This window comes from Leptonotus elevatus, chromosome 5 (assembly GCF_054856555.1).
Source record: "Leptonotus elevatus isolate MCC_2025b chromosome 5, RoL_Lele_1.0, whole genome shotgun sequence".
Classification (NCBI taxonomy): domain Eukaryota; kingdom Metazoa; phylum Chordata; class Actinopteri; order Syngnathiformes; family Syngnathidae; genus Leptonotus; species Leptonotus elevatus.
In genome coordinates this window covers 6,204,600-6,226,902 of record NC_141243.1, presented here as the reverse complement: position 1 = coordinate 6,226,902, position 22,303 = coordinate 6,204,600, and the positions used below count along the sequence as shown (strand labels likewise).

The following is a 22,303-nucleotide window of genomic DNA, read 5'->3' as shown; positions in this document are numbered from 1 at the left end:
GAGATTACAAAAAAATAAGACAAACAGAAACATTCATTCAACATAATGTCACCAAATTGAAAGTGCGATATAGCATTATGTTGCTGCATCGCTGTAGATGAAAAAAACGAGCATGAAAGTCATTTTTCTGTGTATGAGAGTATGGAGCGTCGTGGATCTCCCGTTGTGAATTCGACACTCCCATTCGTCACTTTGACATGCCACGTGAACCTCCTCTCCCTCCACCTCACCGCTAGCTCAGAGTGTCCCTGACCCGAGTACTCTTGTCTCAGCCTTGGCTAGGTGAAACTGTTCCAGAAAGCTACAGCCTGCTTAGGTAGCCCATTCACATTCTATCACATTTCCATGCAGAGTTATTGCTGTTTATGGAATCCATCAACAGCAGCCTAATGTATGTTGTTGCTATTCCAAGCTGCATCCTTATAGACAATCTATTGTAAAATATATGGCAACGGTAACTACGCGCCTGACGGTCATTGAAGGCCGCTTACTTCATATAACTGTCCAAGGACTGAATTGCTATTTGTCTTTGTCATAAGTCACTTTAGTTATGAGTTGACCTATATAAAAAGTGGAGAATCAATAGAATTACACACATTGTTGTTGAATTGTGCAACTGTCTCTGTAGACAAACAAAATGATTTGATATTAAAAATATATTAGTGTGAAATCCCAATGTTGCCCGTAGATGACAGTAAATTTACAAATACAGTAAATTTATCACAAAAACACTAGTATGAATAATAAAATAATAAGATTTATTAACAATTCCCTGTAATACATTTTAAAAATTCCCATATTTAAGACACCCTTTTAGGTATTACATATGGACTCACTGCAGGTGCACACCCTTCAGGTCAGCTGAACAACAGACAACACAGCATGTACCCCCCAGCAGCAGCAGCGGCCTCTTTCTTCGCCCCTCCTCCTGCCCAAAAATCTCCCCCAACAACTTCTCCCCAGGCTGCGGCCTCGGGCCAGCGGCCACCTAACGTGCTGGGGAGAGGGAGTGCTTCCCTACCTCATTGCCTTGGATGATGTGATGGATGTGCCTCAGGTAGTCGCTGCCCCCTGCTTTGTGGCAGACCTCCAGCAGCATCAGGCCCATTTTCTGCTCGGTCAGTTCGGCTGCAGCCATTCCGCTTTCCTTGCCTTGGACGCTGGGAGAGGAAAAAGAGGAAGCATGGGGAAAAAATGGGAGTTCGCCAAAACATGAGTGGGACAAAAACACCCACTGCTTGTGCTTAGAGAGTAAATTGAGGTAATAATGTGTTCGCAGTAGCGCACAGGAGGATTCAGTTACTGGCCACAACATTCAGGAAAGATGTAAGATAGAACATGCTGATTTTGTGTGAAAGAGGTTTATTTGGGTGGTTTTAGTTTTATCGTACAAGCCCATTTCCAAAGAAGTTGGGACGTTGTGTTAAAATGATTGGGAAACCATGTTCAACCTATATTTAATATATAATATAATACAAAGACAATATATTTAATGTTTAAACTGCTAAACTTTGTTTAGTTTTTTTTGTGCAAATAATCATTAACTTAGCAACATTCGATAAACGTTTAGGAATTGAGGACACTAATTGTTGAAGTTTTGTAGGTGGAATTATTTCCTATTCTTGCCTTGATGTGCAGCGGTGTCTCCATTGTCGCCACATAATGTGCCACACAATTTCAATGAAAGACAGGTCTGGACTGCAGGCAGGCCAGTCTCGTACCCTCTTTTACTACGAAGCCAAGCTGTTGTAGTGTTGTTGTGCAGGATGCGATTTGACCAAGATATGACTAAGATAATATTTGGAAAGGCTCATCAAGTTACAATATCTAAAAAATAAGGCTTTTTTTTAAAAGATTTAACTAGAATTTCCACTTTGGGTGGTTGCAAGTGAAAACTTTCACCATATTCAACTATTGGTCCCCCAGTCACCTCTAATAGTGGAATAATATTGGGATATTATACATTTCCTGAATTGTTACAGTCCTGTGAATGTTTTTGTTTTTTGTGTCAGTGTTATTACTGCTCCTCACAATGTTCAAATAAAATAACAGTTTAGGCGTTAATTGTTTCTTTGTTAATTGGAAATAATTCTTGACACTTTGAAGAGTCCGTGCGACCTCAACATTTGTTAGAAAGGTGTAAAAATGATTCTTCCCCCTTTAAAATGCTACCAAACAAGCCTGTCTAAAAGATGGGTAAGGATCTGAAAATGGGCTTTAATTATACTATGCACCAGCACCAAGAATCCAATTTGTCAAATAAACAGATTAAATTCATGTGCTGATAGAAATGACAACGCTACCATTTAGGATGGGTTATCATATCAAAAAATCATCTATGGACATGTGCCTTTTAAAAAAAAAATTTGCAAGATTTTGCCACCTTGAGTGGTACTGATAAGTGAAATTTTGGACTTTGGCCCATGGACTAATTGGCACTAACAGAGCCCCATATCCTCACAGATGCTGGCTTTTGAACTTTGCGTCCATAACAGTATGGATGGTTCTTTTCCTCTTTGGCCCGGAGGACACAACGTCCACTATGTGAAATGTGGACTCGTCAGACCACAGAACACTTTTTCACATTGCATCAGTGCGTCTTGCCTAGAATTTTGAGCGAAGGATGTCGGCGCACTAAAAGTGATTTGTACGTGTCTTCGGCATGTCCTGCCTGTGTGTGTGTGCTTGTGTGTGCGTGTGTGTCAAGGTCCTCACGCATGTGCAGTCCTCCAGCCCTGACAAATGCCCCCATCATTTTCCTAGCCTTCTCATACAGATGGATGTCCCGCTACCGTCCATCAAACCTTCTCTTTCGCGCACACTTCCTGTCATTGTTCTCTCCCTAACTCTCCCCACTTTGTAATTATAAAAAGGCAGAAATAGTGCAGCCTGTCAGCCAATCATTGGCTACTTGACATTGAGGATGGCAAAGGAAGCGGGGGTCCGTCCTGTCCATACACCTCCTCATTCTTTCGCCTGCCGTCCCCAGCGGTGGTGTTGTCTGGGACGGTGGCTGTGCATCCGTGTCAGCACCTGCGCTGTGTATCCTTTCCTGTCCATCACTGTGCAGGTGAAGCAGATGATTGGATTCAGTCAGCGGGGTGATTAATGAGGGCCCCTCCGGATTTGGGACAGCCTATCAATCATGTCATTAGGGCCAATGTGCCCTGAAAGAGGCAGACCTCCGCCAAGGAATAACTGCATTCATCTTCATCTGTGTATGCATCCCGTCAGCCTAGCCAGGGTCACCATGATGGAGAACAATAATCTTCTCCTCTACAAATTACTTTGCAAAGACAAGGTGGGTGTCTACATGAAGGGGCGGGGTTTAAGATGGTAAAGGAAAGCGGGCAACGGGTTGGGAGGGCATATGTTTTTTGAAAGACGGTTTAAACGATCGTGTTTGTGTGTGAGTGCACCCACATGAGGTGTTAGTGAGTGAAGTTATTTGGGGGGGGGGGGGCTGTCTGCCACACACACAGGATGTCTCTTATTCGGCGGATACTGTAATGGGAGTGTTTACAAGCCGGGCATCACTTCCCTGTGAAGGTTAGTTTAATGAATAGTAATGATCTTACTGAATGCCTCAGACAGGCGATACATAATCACTCTTCCTTTTCGCCCACCAATACACACACATACACACACTGCCCCGTCTCCTTTCTTTGCCACCTCCCTCAAAAACACCCATCCTATTCCCTCGTCTTGTCACTAAAATCCCTATTTCCGATTAATGTTCATTATCTTGTCACTGTTGTGTTTATTTTATTTCGTTTTTAATCATAGGTGTCAGCTTGTTTTTGTATTCACATGACTTGGTTGCGGTGAAGAAATCATAACACAGGGTACAGGGTACAGTCCACTTGTCATCATGTCCCACAAAATCAGTGACTGAAAAACCTTAACACAGGGGTCACCAATATGGTGCCCCCCCCCCCCCCTCCAAAAAAAACATGAGTAGCAGGCTTTTTCTGAAAGTACAGTTGGTATAAAAAAAAAAAATAATCTTCACACCACTGCTCAAATTCTAGGTTCTTGTGGTATTAAAAAGTTATACACCCCCAAAAAAAAATTCTAAACTTTTCTCCACCATTAATTGACCTAAAACTTCAACAATTCGAATGACGAAAAAAAACGTATTTTGGAGAGGGGAAGTCATAAAAACATCCAAGTTGCACAAGTGTGCATAACTGGGAATGTGGATGAATTCAAAATAACCGATCACTTTCAAACAAAGTCAAATACAAGTCATCGCACACAACCGTCACCATTTAAAGTGCCTCTTATTAACCCAAATCAAGTTCAGGTGTTCTAGTAGGCATTTCCTGACATTTGTAATGCTTTTCTGCAGGTTCCATGCTAACACTGACTGCTCTCTGGAAATGTTCATGATTCCCTCCACCTTGACTAAAATCATCGACATGGGCAGTGTATTCACATAAATGAATATCATTTTTTATTATGAATAACATTATTAAAGGTAATTTGAGCAAGTATAATATACGCAAATATATCATGTGCGTATTAAATTGCTAGCCCTTTGTATTAGTCAGCACCCATAAAGTAGCTCTCACTTTCAAATAAATTACTGACCCCTGCCTAACACTTGTCCGAATTTGTATGTTGAAAAAAATGGCCAGATAAAAATACTGTAGATTAGAACCACACAGTTCACCTTAAATTTCAAATAATTGAGCTATTTCGTTAGCTTTATTGAGTTTTTTTGTGCTGCCACCACTAAAGCCTACTAATCATGACAAAGAGGAAAAGTGTGACCACATATTAGCACTCAAAATTGAAGTTATCGGAGCATAGCAGTAGTGTCGCGGTGCAACTCTGTCCTATCTGATAAAATATGACAGGGTCACATCACATCTACAATTAGAAGAGATGTTTGATTGATGCATCATAACAGTCTGAGTACACGTACAGTAAGCTTTTGATTGACTCATTAGTAACCTGTAACTTGCCGATCCTGGAGATTGTTATGTTAAGTTCAAATCCAATTATTTTCAATTAAAATAAAACAGGTCGTCCAGCATCCCAGAACAGATAGCGAGCGGTCAACCTTGAAGGTGCCACTGAATTTCCTGAAAGTCAAATATGTCTTTTGCATGGCCTCTTCCATTGACTATCAGGCCTCAACCACAATTTTAGTTGTAATACATCAGACATATAATGTCTAGTGGAAAATAATTCATTCAACCAAATGATATGAATAAAATGCTACCCTGCGTGAATATTCAACATTTCCCAGCCGAGTGATTGATTACACTGTCTGGCATGCATGAACACGTTCACATTAGAGAGCGCTAACGCCATTTTGACCTTGACCTCTGTTTAAACACCTCCAGTTGACCCCTCACCTGTTTATGCAGAGTTTGCGGGCCTTTTGCAGCTGCATGTTCATCCACTTTGGTCTTTTTTCCTCCAGAGCTTGCAGCACCTTGTGCACTGTGGGCTTGGGTACACCCTGTCGTATGTGACAAACACATACAAAGATTTACACGCGGTTCAATTTCCACTGAGGTCAGGTTTAACTGAACAAGATCATAAAATAAATTGGCTATTCCATTCATATATTTTGGTCTCCATTATGCTCTTATCCTAATCACCAAACATACCCCATATGGCCTCATACAATAAATAATCATTAGCTATACATTATTACAGAGACTACCACTTTCCCTTTAGAATGATCCAGCCCTGAACAACCACAGCAAAATATAGAGTAATGATATACAATCCACTCTGGTGTCAAGAAGAGCCTCGTTATGGCTGTTATTCTATTATTCACACCTTTACCTTCTGTTGAATCCCCATCGAAGCCTGCAGACACTCAGCCAACAGGGCAAGGCGATCCTTGGCCAGACAGTTCAAGGCGAGTGCACTGATGTCTTCAAGCGAGTGCGGGTCCCCGAGACTGTGGATCAGGCAGTTAAACAGGGACCAGAGTAACAGGCCCATCGAGCGCAGTTGCCGGGCATATTGAGAAAGGTGTTTCTCTGCCGCTTGGAAGAGATAGCGGATGGGGAGGGGCAAGGACGCTACAACCAGCGGCAGGTTGGTGAAAATGAAGGACATGGCTTGAATGGCGAGGGACGTGACAGCTGCAGGAAAGATTCGTATGCATGTTGTTAATTATAAATGAATGCTACTTGTAAATGCAGAAACTTATAAATAAAATCAGCACTATTTTATTTGCTTACTCTTCGAAGAAGAGTCTCCCTTCCCACTTTCCCTTCCTCGAGCTTCCGCTGGTATGTAGTTCCAGCTTTTGGGCACCTTAGCCAAGACACTTTCTGGAACGACTTTGACCAACGACGCTCCGCTGGGTTCCTCTGTGGCCTGCCAGTCTGTCACCATGGTAACCAGGTGTGTCAGAAGGATGTTTGTAGACTTGGTGATTATTAGCCTGATACAGTCGACCGCAACAGGGACTTCCTGAGTTGTTTCTGGAAAAAGAAGAAAATACATGCATTTAAGACGGACAGAGACTGTAATACGTGCTCGCTAAAAACAGTTGGATCAAAAATAACCCAATTATGGGTCAAAAATGGACCGATCCTCTATTTGGGTCAATTTGACCCAACTTTGAGTCAAGAAATTGGTCTTTTAGTGTAAAACAACGCTTATATATTGGTCAGATCCTATACTTGGGTCAAAAAATGTAGTCATTTTACATAAAACAACCCAAAAAGTTGAGGCAAATTGACCCTTAAAATGGATCTGTCCATATTGTATCCATAATTGGTTACTTTTGACCTAACTGTTTTTAGAGTGTGGGATGATGTTGGATTGTCTTCATTGAGGAGAGTCGGTAAATTAAAAAATGGATACAACAACGTGACACATAGAGTAGATCTAGCTATTAACTCATATAAATAGCTGACTGACACATAACCAAGTAACATATTACACAGAGGTGGGCGCATCAATGATTTTGGAGCATTTGTCATTCGTCAACAGTCGGGACACCCTTCCATCATCATCAATCCGTCAATATTTTAAACCGAACCGCATTTGTAATCGTCAATCCGTCATTCGTCATACCTCAGTGAAATGGCCGTCCGTCAATGTTTCCGCCATTCATTAGCCAAATGAGCATTCGGTCGTTGATGGATTGAAGATTACATTGACAGATGGACAATTTCACTGACGGATAAAAACCCACTTCCGGCAATGCTCAGACCGTCAATTAAAAAAAATAAAATAAATTCCGTCATTTGTCAATCGTCAACAAAACGGGTGTTTGTCATTGACGGACCTTCCAGTATTGATGGAATGCCCATCTCTGGTATTTTGGGTGGCTTTTTTAACAAGTGCATTCAATAGACCGATGGTAATGGTATTCTAAGGGGTAAAACAATGAGACCTGATACCCCGCAGCAAGGTGCAACTAGAGTAGCAAGCAGCGTGAGATATAGCTGCAGATTTTGAAAATTTATTACCACTCCAATTTCTACTACTATAACTACAGCTTTTTTTTCCTCCCTTGAAATTTTGCACCCCTCAAAATTTGATGCAAGGGGTGAATTCCCCTTTGAACTCATGCCACGCTGGCATTACCTCAAGTATTGTGACTCCATTGGGACAGTCCACTTCCTTATCATGTCACAACTTTACTTTTGACATAAATGTCAAATGTAAAGATTAGATTGCTGATATATTCAGCTAAAATGTCTGTAATAAAGCAAGTAATAACCGGTCACATTCAGATGTTTTCAATCAATTTCAGTGGCCCGACGGTGAAAGTCTTAGTACCCTCTCAAGGTGTCGTACAGTACGTCTTCCATTGCTCTGCCCTTTCATATCCGGCTCATATTGATAGCTGCGAAGCTACCGCATGAAGTTGTATGGCGGCCATAAATTTCCCGTAGCAGCCGCTGTAGAAGCAAAGGCTACGGGACAGATAAAGTATGCTGGCAGTATTGGAAGTGCTGTGAAATCTTATGGGACGTCTAACAAATGTGCGACCTCAGACCCACAGAATAAGACTGGAGCGGAACACAAAATGATATAGCTGTTTGACGAGGCAGTGCGCCGAGGCAGGTGAGACCTAGACCTATTTTTCAAAGTCACTTAGTTTTCACACTTTACACCCACTGCTATTGTATTGTATTGACTCGTGTATTGATTGGAAACCTCTTGCTACTACATTGTGAGATGTAAGTGGAGAGGTAGTGAAACTTCTCTGTGTAACCTATGAATGTTCCCGCAGTGAATAGCTGGTATATGAACAGGATCATGTAACCAAAAAGTGCATTGCAAAGATTTGGCACAATCCAATAATTAAACTAATTAGACTGAGGGAATAAATGATGGTTGGATGACATTGAGCAAATCTCTCAATCTGGATTTAATTTATTCCCTCTATCGGCCCTCACTCCCTTGCTCTGCCTTCACTGGTAACCACTCAACCAGGCTATAATCAAAATCATCAGTTGTGTATGACAATGTGTGAATTTTGCTTTCTGCACAAGCATATTAAGTCATTTTCTATCCTGACATATTTGAAAAATAAAATGTTTGACATTTGAAATGGTACGGTCAAGTCTAGGCCATCAGTGCCTTTTCATACCCTCTACACAGTAAAGTACCGCTTTAACGGAGAGCACAGAACTACAGCAGGAGCCTTTAGAAATGACATATGGAACCATTCACATGGCGATAATAAAGACAGGATCTTGTGGAGGAAAGTCATTCATTTTATTCAATGGATGGAAGCTACTTTACCTGCCAACGTATAGAGATGTTCCCATACATGCAGACTCTCCAGGTATGGTTGAAAGACCTGAGTTAAGGCCTTGGGGATGTCATTCAGGCAGGTACAAATGTTAAAAAGTGCAATGACGAAGGCATCTCCCGCTTGGCGTTCCTGTGTAGATATTTCAAGGTGGCTCTCCTGGCAAAAGTCTGGAAGAGTAAGCTATTAGTCCAAACAATTTACTTGTAATATAATCACTTTATTCTAAAATATATATATACGTTTTTGTTTTACTATTAAGACTTGATTCTTTTTTAATTCTTTTACAAAGCAATTCTCCCACAAAAAATATAGTTTTTCCCTCCTAATTCATAACATATTCCTTATAATTATATATATATATATAGAGAGAGAGAGAGAGAGAGTTTTGAAAGAGAAATAAATTATTATTTTCCAGGATAATTGAGGCCTTAAATTTAGTAAAAGCAAGACTAAGATTATCCTTTGTAAATATAAAATAATCCTGCATACAATAGGGAGTAGTTCATAGACAATTTAATCATTGCATAGACAAGTGAAAATTACAACACTGAAACAAGGATAAAAGTAACAAACTCATAACCCAGAGATCAAGAGATAAAATAATAATAATAATAATGTTCCATTTTATTTTCACATTTAAGGGAAAACTATACAGGGGGAAACAAATAATTGCAGTGGAACAGAAACATGTATGATATATATCATACAAAACAACATTTCGATTTTAGATTTTCTTTCACAGGGAAAAAAAAAAATACTTTGGAAAATGTCAAGGCTCACTCTGACACGTGTTAACAGAATGGACGAACAAAAGGCATTGTGGATTAGAAAGGGAAGAAAAACTCACATCTGTGTTCGATGGTTGTGAGGGTAAAAAAAAAGAAGAAGAAGAGAGAAGCAGATTTCAAAGCCCCCTGGCTGTGGGATGTACAGCACATGGAGACGGGAAGTGAAAGGGAAGAGGTTTTGACAGGGCGTCCTTGTGGGGGTAGCTGTCTAAGCACAGGGCTGACGGAGGTGTGTGTGTAACTCCTATAGATGTCTATACGTGGTAGTGATATTGTGTACTAAGGGTGTGTGTTAAGTTGACAGGGGTTGCTGAGCAGAGGCCCGTTGCTCCAGAGGTGGCAGACATCCAGCGGTCTGTCAGAGATGACAGCTATTTGAAAAGTGTGTGAAACACTGCAGTCAGGAGTCTCGTGAGATTTTTGTAGGATTTCGCATAAAAAGTAATGCAGCGTAATTAGTTAACACTTTTTGTGTTGTGAAATGATTTTATCCAACTATGAATTCCCATACTGCTTATTAAGGTTACGGGTGAACTGGGGTCTATGGTAGTTGACTAGGTAGATCCTGGATTGGTCACCAACTAATATGGTGTTCCGCAGGGTTCTATGTTGGGGCCCCAACTGTTTTCAATGTATTTACTGCCCCTGGGCTCCATCTTAAGAAAACATGTGATTTATTTGTCCGGTGTCTCAGGTCAGTGGACCAGACACGACTAGAGGTAACCCAGAACTAAGCGGAGGCTCAGACGGGATCTTTTCAGTTGCCGGTCCCACAATTTGGAATGACTTTCCGCTAAATATTAGGCAAAACACATCTCTATTCTTTGGCTTTTGACTCAGCATGAGACTCAGCATTGTTTCACATTTTTTATGGTGTCTAATGTATTTGGTGTTATTAATTTATTGATACTTATTTTATTTACTTATTTACTTAATCACTTACCTACTTCTTGTCTTATGTTTTTATTTATTTACTTGCCTACTTATGTAATATATATGAATGTATTTTTTTTGGTGTTATTTTGGTTTTGCACACTTTGTATTCAATGATGGTTGTTCTAAAGTGCTTTAGAAATAAAGTTCTGCCTTCACCCCCATTTGTGTTTGAAATATGATGACATCCACCACATATATCAGTGGAGCACATAATCTGTCTGCCTGCGCTTCCATCAAATCCACCAAAATCGCATTACACCACCTGCGCCCCAACTTAGACCTGCTATTAGTTGGTCTAAGATCAAGTATACTTTATGTCACCAAATTGTCCGCCAGAAAACCCAGAAAGGCATCATGCAGTCTGCCAAATTCCCAAGCAAGGTAGACTACACTTTCACCCAGCACGATAATGAAGATGTGCCAGTTTTTACCTTGAGCGCTTGTGTGGCTGTCTACAAAAATAGATCCCCTACAGTCTGTATATGAAAAAAAATTGTGAGTCTGCATGTTTGGCTTATATTCATTAATGTTATGTTTATAATGTCCTGTAGAGTGATGATGATATACTATCAATTGCAACGTCCCGTGCCTACAGGTCTACAAATAGGAAATGGAGTCTCTCAAGAATAGAGCATTTGGGTGAGAGGGTACTGTAATGGTGCTTTCTTTGGATGAATTATGAATTATTTTGACCTGTAAAAGATAATTGTTTTGGTCCCGTGCATGGTCTTTAATACTCAGCACAGGCAGCTAAGAAACAACATCATCACTCAAAATTCAAATGACAAATGATTTCTTTGATGTGATGTCATTCACTTTTTTCCTTCTCTTCCACAATCACACATCTAAAACACTCTTAAGTGTTGAACCAAGTCGACCTATAATCAGTCTATTAGGTGGGTTATGCCACTATCTTGTTCTCTGCCTGTCTGGTAATTGGTCCTCAAGGAGAAAGTGTTCTGGGTATCAGTGATGTGACCGTGACGGTCTGTGGAAACACGATTGAGAACAAAGCAGGTTCTCTGATTATGGCTCAGGAGATAACTTCAGAAAAAAAAGTTGGCACTCCTGCTGGGAGACACTATAATTTATTTATTTATTTTTTACATGTTCTATTATGTCTCCGTCTCGCTCATTGCAAACTGCAGTCACTGAAAACAAGAGCACTAATGACATTTATGTGGATGTACCAGAGACAATTTATTGTGTTGTATAATCTATGTAAAATCTAATACTCAAGCATTATTACCTGTCCCCATACAAGAAAACGAATTAGACATTTAAAGAAACAAAATAAATACGTGTGAAGAAACCAGACAATAAAGAAGCCGGCAGCGTGTGATGACCTAACACTTCGATATGACATCTTACGTTGCTTTTTTCTTTTCATTTGTCCTCAATTTGTATGCACACACAAAGCAACCACAGATGCTTATGGGAGTGTTAAGCTTTCAGTCAAGCTTCTGTCTTCCCACTTCTCGCTTAATTAGGCCGTCACTGCGATAACATGCAAGAGTCAGCGCTTCCTGCCTTGATATACGACGCAGAGCGGAGGCATCCCAGCGCCCCGCAGCCAGACTCTCTGCTCGACCAAGAGAACGGCACAGTGAGAGTTGTTATTAATGAGGTCACTATAATGTGAATTAATGTGCGAGTGCACAACAGTCTTTAAAGGTTAGACTGTTGCCAGTACAGGGGAGAGGAGGAGGAATGCAAAATCTTTAAAGGTCAGCATATGTGCTCTGCTTGGGTCTGTTGAGTGTTTATTACTGCACTCTATTGATTTAGTGGCGCTGGTGACCAAGGTGAAGATGATGATGGCGATAATGGCAAAGATGATAATGATGACCTAATAAAATGAGAGGGAGGTCGTCTAATGTCTGTAAAAGTTAAGAGCTCAGTTCTCAGAGCATTGGGTATCATGCACCAAACAAAAAGTTTTCTCTCTCTCTCTCTTTTTTTTTACTTACTTTAATTGTATTATCTTAATTGTCTTAATTCTTATCTTTAAAACATAAATAATAATAATTTATTATTATTATTATTATTATTATTATTATAAAAATAATAAAATAATAAAATAATAAAAATAATAAAAATAATAAGAATAATGTCAAGCACCATACAGAAAAATTTAAACATGACTTACAAGAGTTTTCCAGGAGTATACGGGGCAGGTGACCGTCTCTGTGAAGCAGCGTTTGCAGTAGCAACCTGGGATTGCTTCCTGGGTCAGAGATCAGCAGCCGGAGCTGACACGCAGAGGCTTCCTGGCCCATAAGGCCGTCTCTGAGAGTGGAGTGATGGGGAAAAAAAACAAAAACAAAACAAAAAACAAGTTGACAGTTCTGCAGTGTCAGGTGAGAGACAACAAAGGAGGGAATATGCTTCACAATTGTGGATGAAACAGACAGAAATCAAACATATCTTGAATTGCAGAATGTGGGAAAATAGAATGGTACAGCGGAACTTGAATTGAAAGTGCCATAATTACCATTTTTCCCCTTGGAAAATACTTTTAAAGTCTGGAAAAACTACTCGAAGAGATCACAGAAGGATTGGAAAATCTGAAATTGGGGTTCAACTGGAATCAATTATCCTTAAATGTGAATATTGTAATAAAATAGGGTTTAACTGGAAATAACATAACATATAAAGTCCACAACCAGTTCAGGGTGTACCCCGCCTACTGCCCGAAGCCACCTGGAAAAGGCTCCAGCGCCCCCCGCGACCCTTGTGAGGACAAGCGGTTAAGATAATGGATGGATGGATATAAAGTCCAATATAGATATGTCACTCAAGCAGTACCCCTCTCGCTCCAAGTTTGCAGATCAGTATCAGATTTTTTGTTTAGTTTTTTGTTTTTGTACTTAAGTACAGTAATTGTTTAGAGGACATCTTAAGAATACTCATACTTGGCCATATTTTAATTTTATTTTTTATTTTTTATTTTTTTACTCATTGTTGTAACTTTAAAGTTAGGTAACTTGAACAAGGCCATCCTCCTGACTCAGCATTTTCTATCTATCTGCATTCTGGCACACATATCTAGTTGAAACCAGTAGAGACAATAGGTCATACATTGTGCCTAGGTATAGACAGTAAAAGAGTAGAAACCAAACCATTTTAGACAGATTAGACCTTCTTCCACATTCAGCAGAAAAAAAGGCCCCACAGCTGTGTACTCAATCTTTCTCGCATCCAGTAAATAGTTCAACTGAGAATACACAGTCTTTTGCTTGTTACTGATAGTATAATATACCAGGCATTAAAGATAAAAAGACTAGTTGAAAAATCCCCTCAGAACTTTTCAATTGATGCCATGACCTGGATTGAAAAGATTAAAACGTTCCTTCCCCTCAGAATTTTTCACAACCTCTGATAATGTGATAAATTCCCATTGTTTCCTCTGAGAAAAGTTGCTTCAAAACACAAAAACTAAAGTCCTGGCACCGATTGTGTTCACCTTTTAAAGTGCCACTGTACTTTGAATATATGCAACAAGGTTAAGATCCTTCAGTGTCCCTCAGCCAACTCAGCAAATGTCTTCCCTCTCGCTTGTATTTATAATGTGCACCGGGAAGGAATTAGCTCTAATCGTGGCCAGCTAAAAGCAAATTAACATTTGGGAGACAGCCAAAAACATGAATATACAGCACTACCCCCCTCCTACATCTTTTGTATAACCAAGAGGCTGCAGCCAGCTGTGGGTAATGAGGCGTATCCTTGGTGTGCGTGTGTGTATGTGTGTTTGTGGTTGGGTATGCATGCAAGTGCGAGGGCACGCTGACGTGTGTAAATGCGTGTGTGCCGGCATGCTACTTTATACATCTCAATAAAAAACTAATGGAAGGCATGGACAGAGTTTGTCTGAGGCGCAAGGAGGCGGGAGGCTTCACAGGGGACGTCTACACAGAAAATTAAGCATTCTATTTGAGTCTGAAAGCTACGGCAGGGTGCACCCTGCTGCTTGACTGAGGCAAACTATGCCTCCATCTGACAGAGCAATTTATGATGTCAGTGTAGCCGCAAATCCAGAAGAAATCCTCTTTTAACTGTGCTGATAAATCTCGTCGGCTGCGGCGCAGAGTTGGCTTACGGAACCTCACATGCACACTTACACAGAGCGGGAGAGAGCGAAAGAGAGACAGACAGACGGAGAGTAAGACAGTTAAGGTGGCATCACTACTCACATCATATATTCTTTATCCTCCGAAGGAGCTACAATGAATTAATCATGATGCACAAACTTGTTTAATTCTTTATATTCTATCTACTTATATTATAGTTGTTGTTTTTTAACATAAACTACAGCAATATAGAGTACAAATTTCGTGTTACATCACTTTTTGTTAGTTTGTTTTGGGGAGCCTGGAATGGATTTAAGCCCTTTCCATTGATTTCAATGGTCAAGTTGATTTGAGAAACAAGTGTTTTCACAACCTAAACATTTTCTTTCCAATAATATGTTCTATGCTATGATGAGAGATTTGTCAGGAAACAAAATACAACTTTAACTCATTCACTGTCATGAATTCATAAAAAAAAAAAGAAGGAAAGATTATTAAAAATTAGGGGCGACATTTTTAACATAACATTTTTTATTTTAATTAATTGCATGACTTCACTAGTTAACAATTAATCACAAGTTATATATCTGTTCCAAATGTACAATAAAAAAAATTATAGGTTTTTATACTCGTGTCAACAAAATTGGAAAAAAATGTTTAACTAATAGAAATAGTTCAAATAAATATTTTACGTCAATGGCAGTGAATGAGTTAATTTTCATTTTAGTTTGTTTTGCCTTCAACCAGAAGACACTCTTATTCTATTGTTATCTTTTTGGCCGCTGCTGCGTTAGCAGCGTAGAAGAAAAAAATTTAACAGTAGAAGAAGAGTGTCTTCATGTAAAATGAACAAAATAAATGTGCAAAATAAACACATAATGGAAGAAGATGTAAAGGCTCGTTTTCCATTTTACGAGAAAGCTGGTTCTCATTCAATGGAAACAGCAACACTGCCCACCCACCCCCCACCCCCGTGGATGGAGGAGGAACAGCCTTTAGACACGTGAAGTATCTGAGGATCGGTATGTGTGAGTATCTTGAACGTGTTATGTTTTTCTCAAAAATAAATGCATACTCCTGCCGATCCACAAACGCACAATCGACAACTCACAAGCAGAATTAAACTTTTACAAATGTAAGTCATGATAAATGCTTACAACTTTTAACATTGACAATTGCAAATATGTTTGTGAATCTGAAAAACACGTGAAAATTGAGAATATGGGAATAAAGACAAATCTCTCGCCATGCTCTGCAGCCAAACTAGTCTAAGGACTAGTATTCTTATTAATATAGTGTTTGTGGAATATGAGTTCAGCAGCAAAATCCACCCATGTTCATCCATGTCAGGTGGCGGCTAATCACGGCTCACCTGAAGTTGAGCTGTGATTGTTCATTACCCGAGCTTTGAGGAACTGTGATGTCATTTTCAGTTTACAGCAAATGGCAAAATGGCTGCCCCCTAAGATGAAGAAAATGTGTGGATTTTGCTGATTAACTCATATTCCACAAACCCAATATAATACCACATATAATGCACATTGCGATTATGTTTCATTTAATAATCATTACAGTTTTTTTGCTTTTTTTTTAATGGGCTGAGGATTTGGCCTCCAAGTCCCAGTCCAGTATGTTGTGGGTCTGGCTTCAGGCCATCACCAGGCCCCCTCGGCGCCGTTGCACGCTAAGCAAAGAGGTGGGAGCAAAGAAATAAAGAGGTCATAAAAATAAACTAATTCCCGCTCGCCAGTACATTGGAGCACAAGTGCGGGGGTTAGTTTGATTTGTGCGCCATCAGCACGCAGTGACATCACCCCTGGCTGTGAGGGAGATTACAGGGGAGGAGGAGGGGGGAGTCAAGGGTGAGGGGGGTAGTGATTGACTGCACCTTAGAGGTCAGGCAAGTAACTAGACACGCGTGTACGTATGATCACATGTACACATACACACCACGGTGTATGGTCGATGCATGATGTGTAAAGCCCTCATAAAGCAAGTGTCAGCTGCGATGGTTGTTTTGCTGCTTGCATTGTTGTATTTGTAAAGCTTGCAGCAGGTGTATTTATAAATATATAACATGTATGCTGCTGGAACCTCCAGAGATTATTTTTTTTCGGTATACCTGTAATGTGATACAAGACATGCAAAAAAATGTTTTATTGGGCACTGTCAGAGATTTACAATATTAACTCAATATGTTTATCATTTTAGTTGAGCTTTGCAGTGGTGTAGAACTGAACTGCATCATACTGAGATAAGTTTTTAATTGACTTGTCCCTCTTAAACGGTGTATTGTTTCCTTCGGATTAGGTGCATGTTAGATTGCATTCAATACATACTTTATGGCATCTTCTGTGAAGACTTTTGGTTCTAAAGCGTTTAGCCAGTGCACCACAGGCCTTTCCAACTGGTCTAGCGTTGACTCATGTGCATCGTTATTCATAAATGTTCTGAAAAAGAGAGTGTTCAAACATTAACTTTGAACATTTTAAAGGTAACGTTTTGCAACATACAAACCTGTATAACAAAGTTAGCGGTGCTGTGCCAATGATGAGGACCGTCAGGAGTTGTTCACACAAGCTATGGATCTGGTAGGGCCAGTCGGATCCGCCCGCTATTATGGTGATTGCAGACAAAGGGTTCCGGTGGAGCAAGGCCTCAGGACTTTCACACACGCTCCACATCAGGTGCTCCACGAATAGTAGTACTGCTGTGATGTCACATCTTGTACATGTGGAGAGGAAACAGTGAATGTATGAATGTACTGTATGGAAGGGCATATATTTTATTGTCATTGTAGATACACAGCAATGAATTGTCACTAACACACTCTTAGAAACAGTTGGGTCAAAAGTAACCCAAAAAATGGACCGATCCACTTTATGGGTCAATTTGACCCAACTTTCTGGGTTGTTTTATACAAAATGACCCAATTTTTCAGCTATTGAATGCACTTGTTAAAAAGCCACCCATAATACCAGAGGTGAGAATTCCATCAATATTGAAGGAAGGTCCGTCAATGACAGACTCCCGTTTTGTTGACGATTGACGAATGACGAGAAACGGGGAAAATTGACTGAGCATTGCCGGAAGTAGATTTTCATCCGTCAATGTAATTGTCAATCTGTCAATGTAGTCTTTAATCCATCAATGCCCATTTTGCTGCCGAATAACAGCAACTGACGATTACAATGCGGTTTGGTTTAAACTATTGACAGGTTGATGATGACGGAAGGGTGTCCTGACTGTTGACAATTGACGAATTACAAATGCTCCAAATTCATTGACGCGCCCACCTCGGCATAATACGTTACTAGGTTATGTGTCAGTCAGCTATTTTTATGAGTTAATAGTTAGATCTACTATATGTGTCACATTGTTATATCCATTTTTAAATTTGCCAACTCTCCTCAATGAAGACAATCAAACATCATCACACACTCTAAAAACAGTTGGGTCAAAAGTAACTCATAGTTAAAAAGTAAAAGTAAATTATAGATCAAAAATGGACAGATCCATTTTATGGGTCAATTTGCCCCAACTTTCAGGTTGTTTTATACAAAATGATCCAATTTTTTGACCCAAGTAAAGGATCTGACCAATATTTATGAGTTGTTTTACTCTGAAAGACACATTTTTTGACTCAAAGTTGGGTCAAATCGACCCAAGTAGATGATCAGTCCATTTTTTACCCATAGTTGGGTTATTTTTGACCTAACTGTTTTTAGAGTGCAGTCTCAACCCGTCCAAGAACCATACAAAAAAACAAAAACAATGACCGACAGAGGGAGACAGGACGAAAAAGCCTGTCGGTACTTGGTAAAAAGTGAGACCTTGATAAGAAGGGAAGGGAGGGAGGAAGAGAAAAAAAAGACAAAGATCAAGCCATGCTCCCAAAGGTGTATGTATAAACAGGTTATCTACAAACAGGTATCATTCAGACTTAATTGAGCCCATTAGCAATTGACAAGCATATCATTATTTATAATTTTTTTACCTATGCCTCACCAATTCACATTGGAACAGTGTTGCCAAATTGCCGCCCACAAGAAGTTTTTCTGTCCTTGACTGCAGCTCAGTGTCAGTTTGAGAAGCTTTATGGCTATCACGCTGTTCCTAAAGGAGCAATTTCGCGTTGTCCATGGCAAGTCCCTCAAAGCAGGATTATGACATATGATGCAACTTCTAGAGCAGGCATTTGCGCACAGCTAGTTTGCTTTAAAGAGTGATATCGCCTTACTCAAACCAACTTCAGATTGTTCAAAGTCTTCAAGCAGAAGATTATAATGGTCAGCAATAATAATAGATTTTATTTATTGGTCAACAACCTGAAACATAATATGCACTGCAAATTGGAGCTGCATGACGGTCATAAAGCTTCTCAAACTGGCACTAAACTGCATTCGTGATTGAGAATGTCCTTCAATAATGCAACGCTGTTTAACTAATGACACCTGAAATGCTATTCCTGGACACCCCTGTAAGACTTCTGACAACAAACACCTTATCTGCAGGTGTCTCTTATATGAAGGCTGGGCCCTGGCATATCTTTGCACCAGCACCTGTAACGTCTCTGATAGCACCTGGCCCAGCAACTCTTTGGCCAACTGTGGCGGGAGGACCGCCCACAGATCGCTACGGAGACCACACAGGAAGTAGAACCACATCTGCACCGAGAAGGAACAGCGCTCACCCTGTGGGAGAAAAAGGAAAGTTAAAAGATGAAGATATATAGTGGAGATGGTCATTGACAGTGACACATAAGCACACAAAAAAGCAAGAAGGGAGAAAAACAGGAAGAGAGAAAGAAAGGAGAAGAAAGGGAGAGGTGGGAGAACGTCTCAAGTGATCAGGCCACCTGTACTCTGCACCTGGTTTCTTTTCCCACTGGGACTTTAGTCCTGAACTGGAGAACTCATCACAGTCACACTTTGAAAATGACGAAGGGTAGAAATTGATACCATCTCTCAGGAAAATGAGAGCAAGGATAGAGAGGCGACGCCTCATCTTTACAGTCAAACAATAGGACATTGTACTAGGCATGGCGCACCAGACTGACATACTGTCAAAACTGCTCCACTTCTTCAGGTCAATCCTTCTCATTTTGTTCCTTCTTCACTTCATCAATCTCATATTTTACTCATTTTCTCTCTCTCTCTCTCTCTCTCTCTCTTTCTCTCTCTCTCCCTGGAGCAAGTCATTTAGGGATCTGTGTTTGATGGGAGCGTGACCGGACTCAATGTCCGGGATTAAGCAGCCATCCTATGCCTGTGGACCCAAGAGAGCAAATCCAGATGCACAGGATCCAAGAGCAGTTACCAACATATGTGAGGTTTGGATCTAGAATATACATATACAAAACCCTTTCTTCGATGACATTTAACATTTTGGCTCCAGTCATCCCTTTTTCAATATTTTTCTGTACACATGTGCTGTTAATATATCACATAAAGTATTTTCTCGCAAATCATTCATCCGCGTCAATAACTTTTTCTAGGACAAAAGAAAGAGTGTGAAAAAGGTGCTGCACCGAGCTCTAAGAGAGCCAAGGCACGGAGAGAGAAATTTGATGCATTCATCTTCACACTTGACAAACATACACACACACAGTCACACACCAAATACAAGACACATTGGAGAATGTGGTTCTCCTCTCCACACCCACACAAGCACTCATGTGCACAAATACACGCAGGCATGCTTGAACAAAAAGCGCACACCTGCGCACAGCAGGTCTGCCCGACACTGTTGACCCGGGGAAGCAGGCGGGAACAAAGAGGCACAAGCAGCGTATAGAAGGAAAGAGGGGAGCTTTCGATTGGTTTAAGGGCATGAAGGTAGGCTAGTCACAGGGGCCCTTTTGCTACTTTCCAGACAGTCCCACTGTAGACCGAAGACTTCAGACAGCTGAACCCATGGAGCCCCTGGGGTAGCGTGGAAGCCACAGATGTTCTCAGGAAGTTCATAGTAGAAGGTTCAGTGAGAAAGAGGAGGTGGGAATGAACGGGAAAATGAAAAGAAGATGCTGGAAAAGCTCCAGAGGGTTCCTAAAATCCTACAGAAAATCGGAGTCACATGGTCATGTACAGAAGACCGTACTTTTAATATTGGTATGAATAAAATCAGACGGTGTAGATCATAATATATATATATATATATATATATATATATATATATATATTATTTTTTATTTTAAACACACCAAAAAGAGAAAATTATACTATAGCAATTGTTCTGCCTAATTGGTGATTAACTTTCACACATTTTTATTTTCACAATTTTATTTTATTTTTTAAAGAAAATGTCCTATTTAAAGCATTGCTTGTACTGGCAATTACAGTTTCTCTCGTGACAAATTTGCTTCTGGAATGGGCTGTTTGTTTTCCATGATTTCCTCAACAACAACAAAAATGTATTGTGTATGAAATTAGAGAACCCATTGTAAATATTTAGGTGTACTATTACTAAAATGATCAAAGAAAACGATGGAGCAGACATTGATTTATAAAGAAAGTCAATGTTTTTTCACACTCGTATATATGTTTGTGATGATTGCAGACAAAAAGACAAAAGGAGAAAAAATGAGCACTAAAAGGGAGAAAATCAGTTGATTCTATCCAATATTTTCCATTTTTCTTTACCTCGTGAAATGGTTTGGAGTCAGCCCAGTGGTGGCTCTCCGCATCCTGAAGCACACAGGTGGAACAAACCTGGATACAATAGCTGCTCAGTTGGTCTTTCAAGGCCTCAACGGCTTGCTGGTACTTTTGGACAGGCAGCAGACTCAAATGCCTGGGCAGAGAGAAGGGCAGAACACACCTGATTTATTGTAAAAGTTCGGTCTGACATATTGTCTCCTTTAAATCTGCCTGCCTTGATACTTTCCAGAAAGAGGTGAGAGTTTAACAGGGGGTGCAGGAAGCTTGGAAACGACGGAATAACTGGCGAAGAGAGGAAAAGTACTTTACGAGCCAGAAGGGTAACAGGCCAAGTGTCGGTGGAGGGGTGTATAGGGCCAGAGGTGGAAAAACAGGAGCGTGGAGGGCAAGCATGATGCCTTTGGAGGGGATATGTGGAGGGCAAAGGTTAAAGTGTTATTATGAGGCATAAAAACTCACCAGATGTAGACACAATATGGGTGCCATTACCACTTGTCAGTCATTTTCATTTTCATTTTCTTTCAAATTTCGCAATCTTGCTTTGAATCTTAAATGTATCATCTTGATTTTGAACGTTCCTCAAAGGCTTACATCATTTTAGTGCTGTCACTGTCATATATTTTAAGAATCAATTAATCGACTAATCAGATTCATTTAATTTAAATTTTGCATGAAAGTGATTTTTCCCTGATTACTGTTTATTAACCAGTGATTGGTGTTTATTTTATATTTTGTTTAGTGATTTTTTTTTTTTTTAAGGGATTGATGTTGTACTATTATACCAGTTTGGTCATTGTTTTCCAAAGTAAAAACAGACGTTCGCAAATGTCTTATATTGACTAAACACAGAAGCTAATCTGTCTTCTTTCATGAAGGTCTACAGAAATCAGTGAACAATTACTGTTGATAGGCTGAAATTCACGACGATTACTTGATTATTAAAAAAGTTTTCGATTAATTTGATAATCATTTAATTGAATACTTTTGTCAGCTCTAGATCATTTAGAAGAAACAACAATCCATTTGTTCCAGCTTTGACTTGGCAAACAATTTTAACCCAAGGCTTAAATAATATACCGGTAGTTACAACATGGCAGAGAA

The 22,303-nt window shown here is 40.0% G+C and overlaps 1 protein-coding gene across 2 annotated transcripts in view; it reads right to left on the bottom strand.

Moving 5' to 3' along the window:
* Nucleotides 1–22,303, bottom strand: part of kiaa0825 (KIAA0825 ortholog) — a 124,936-nt gene that overhangs the window by 75,146 nt on the left and 27,487 nt on the right. For both annotated transcript variants that reach the window (XM_086076597.1, XM_086076598.1), the window contains 10 exons: nt 21,185–21,335; nt 19,047–19,237; nt 17,061–17,267; nt 16,883–16,993; nt 12,623–12,762; nt 8,737–8,916; nt 6,210–6,455; nt 5,806–6,110; nt 5,367–5,473; nt 1,022–1,160 (listed from right to left, as the gene is read on the bottom strand). In XM_086076597.1, coding sequence (XP_085932723.1) covers nt 1,022–1,160; nt 5,367–5,473; nt 5,806–6,110; nt 6,210–6,455; nt 8,737–8,916; nt 12,623–12,762; nt 16,883–16,993; nt 17,061–17,267; nt 19,047–19,237; nt 21,185–21,335 — 1,777 coding nt within the window. The remainder of the gene's footprint in view (nt 1–1,021; nt 1,161–5,366; nt 5,474–5,805; nt 6,111–6,209; nt 6,456–8,736; nt 8,917–12,622; nt 12,763–16,882; nt 16,994–17,060; nt 17,268–19,046; nt 19,238–21,184; nt 21,336–22,303) is intronic.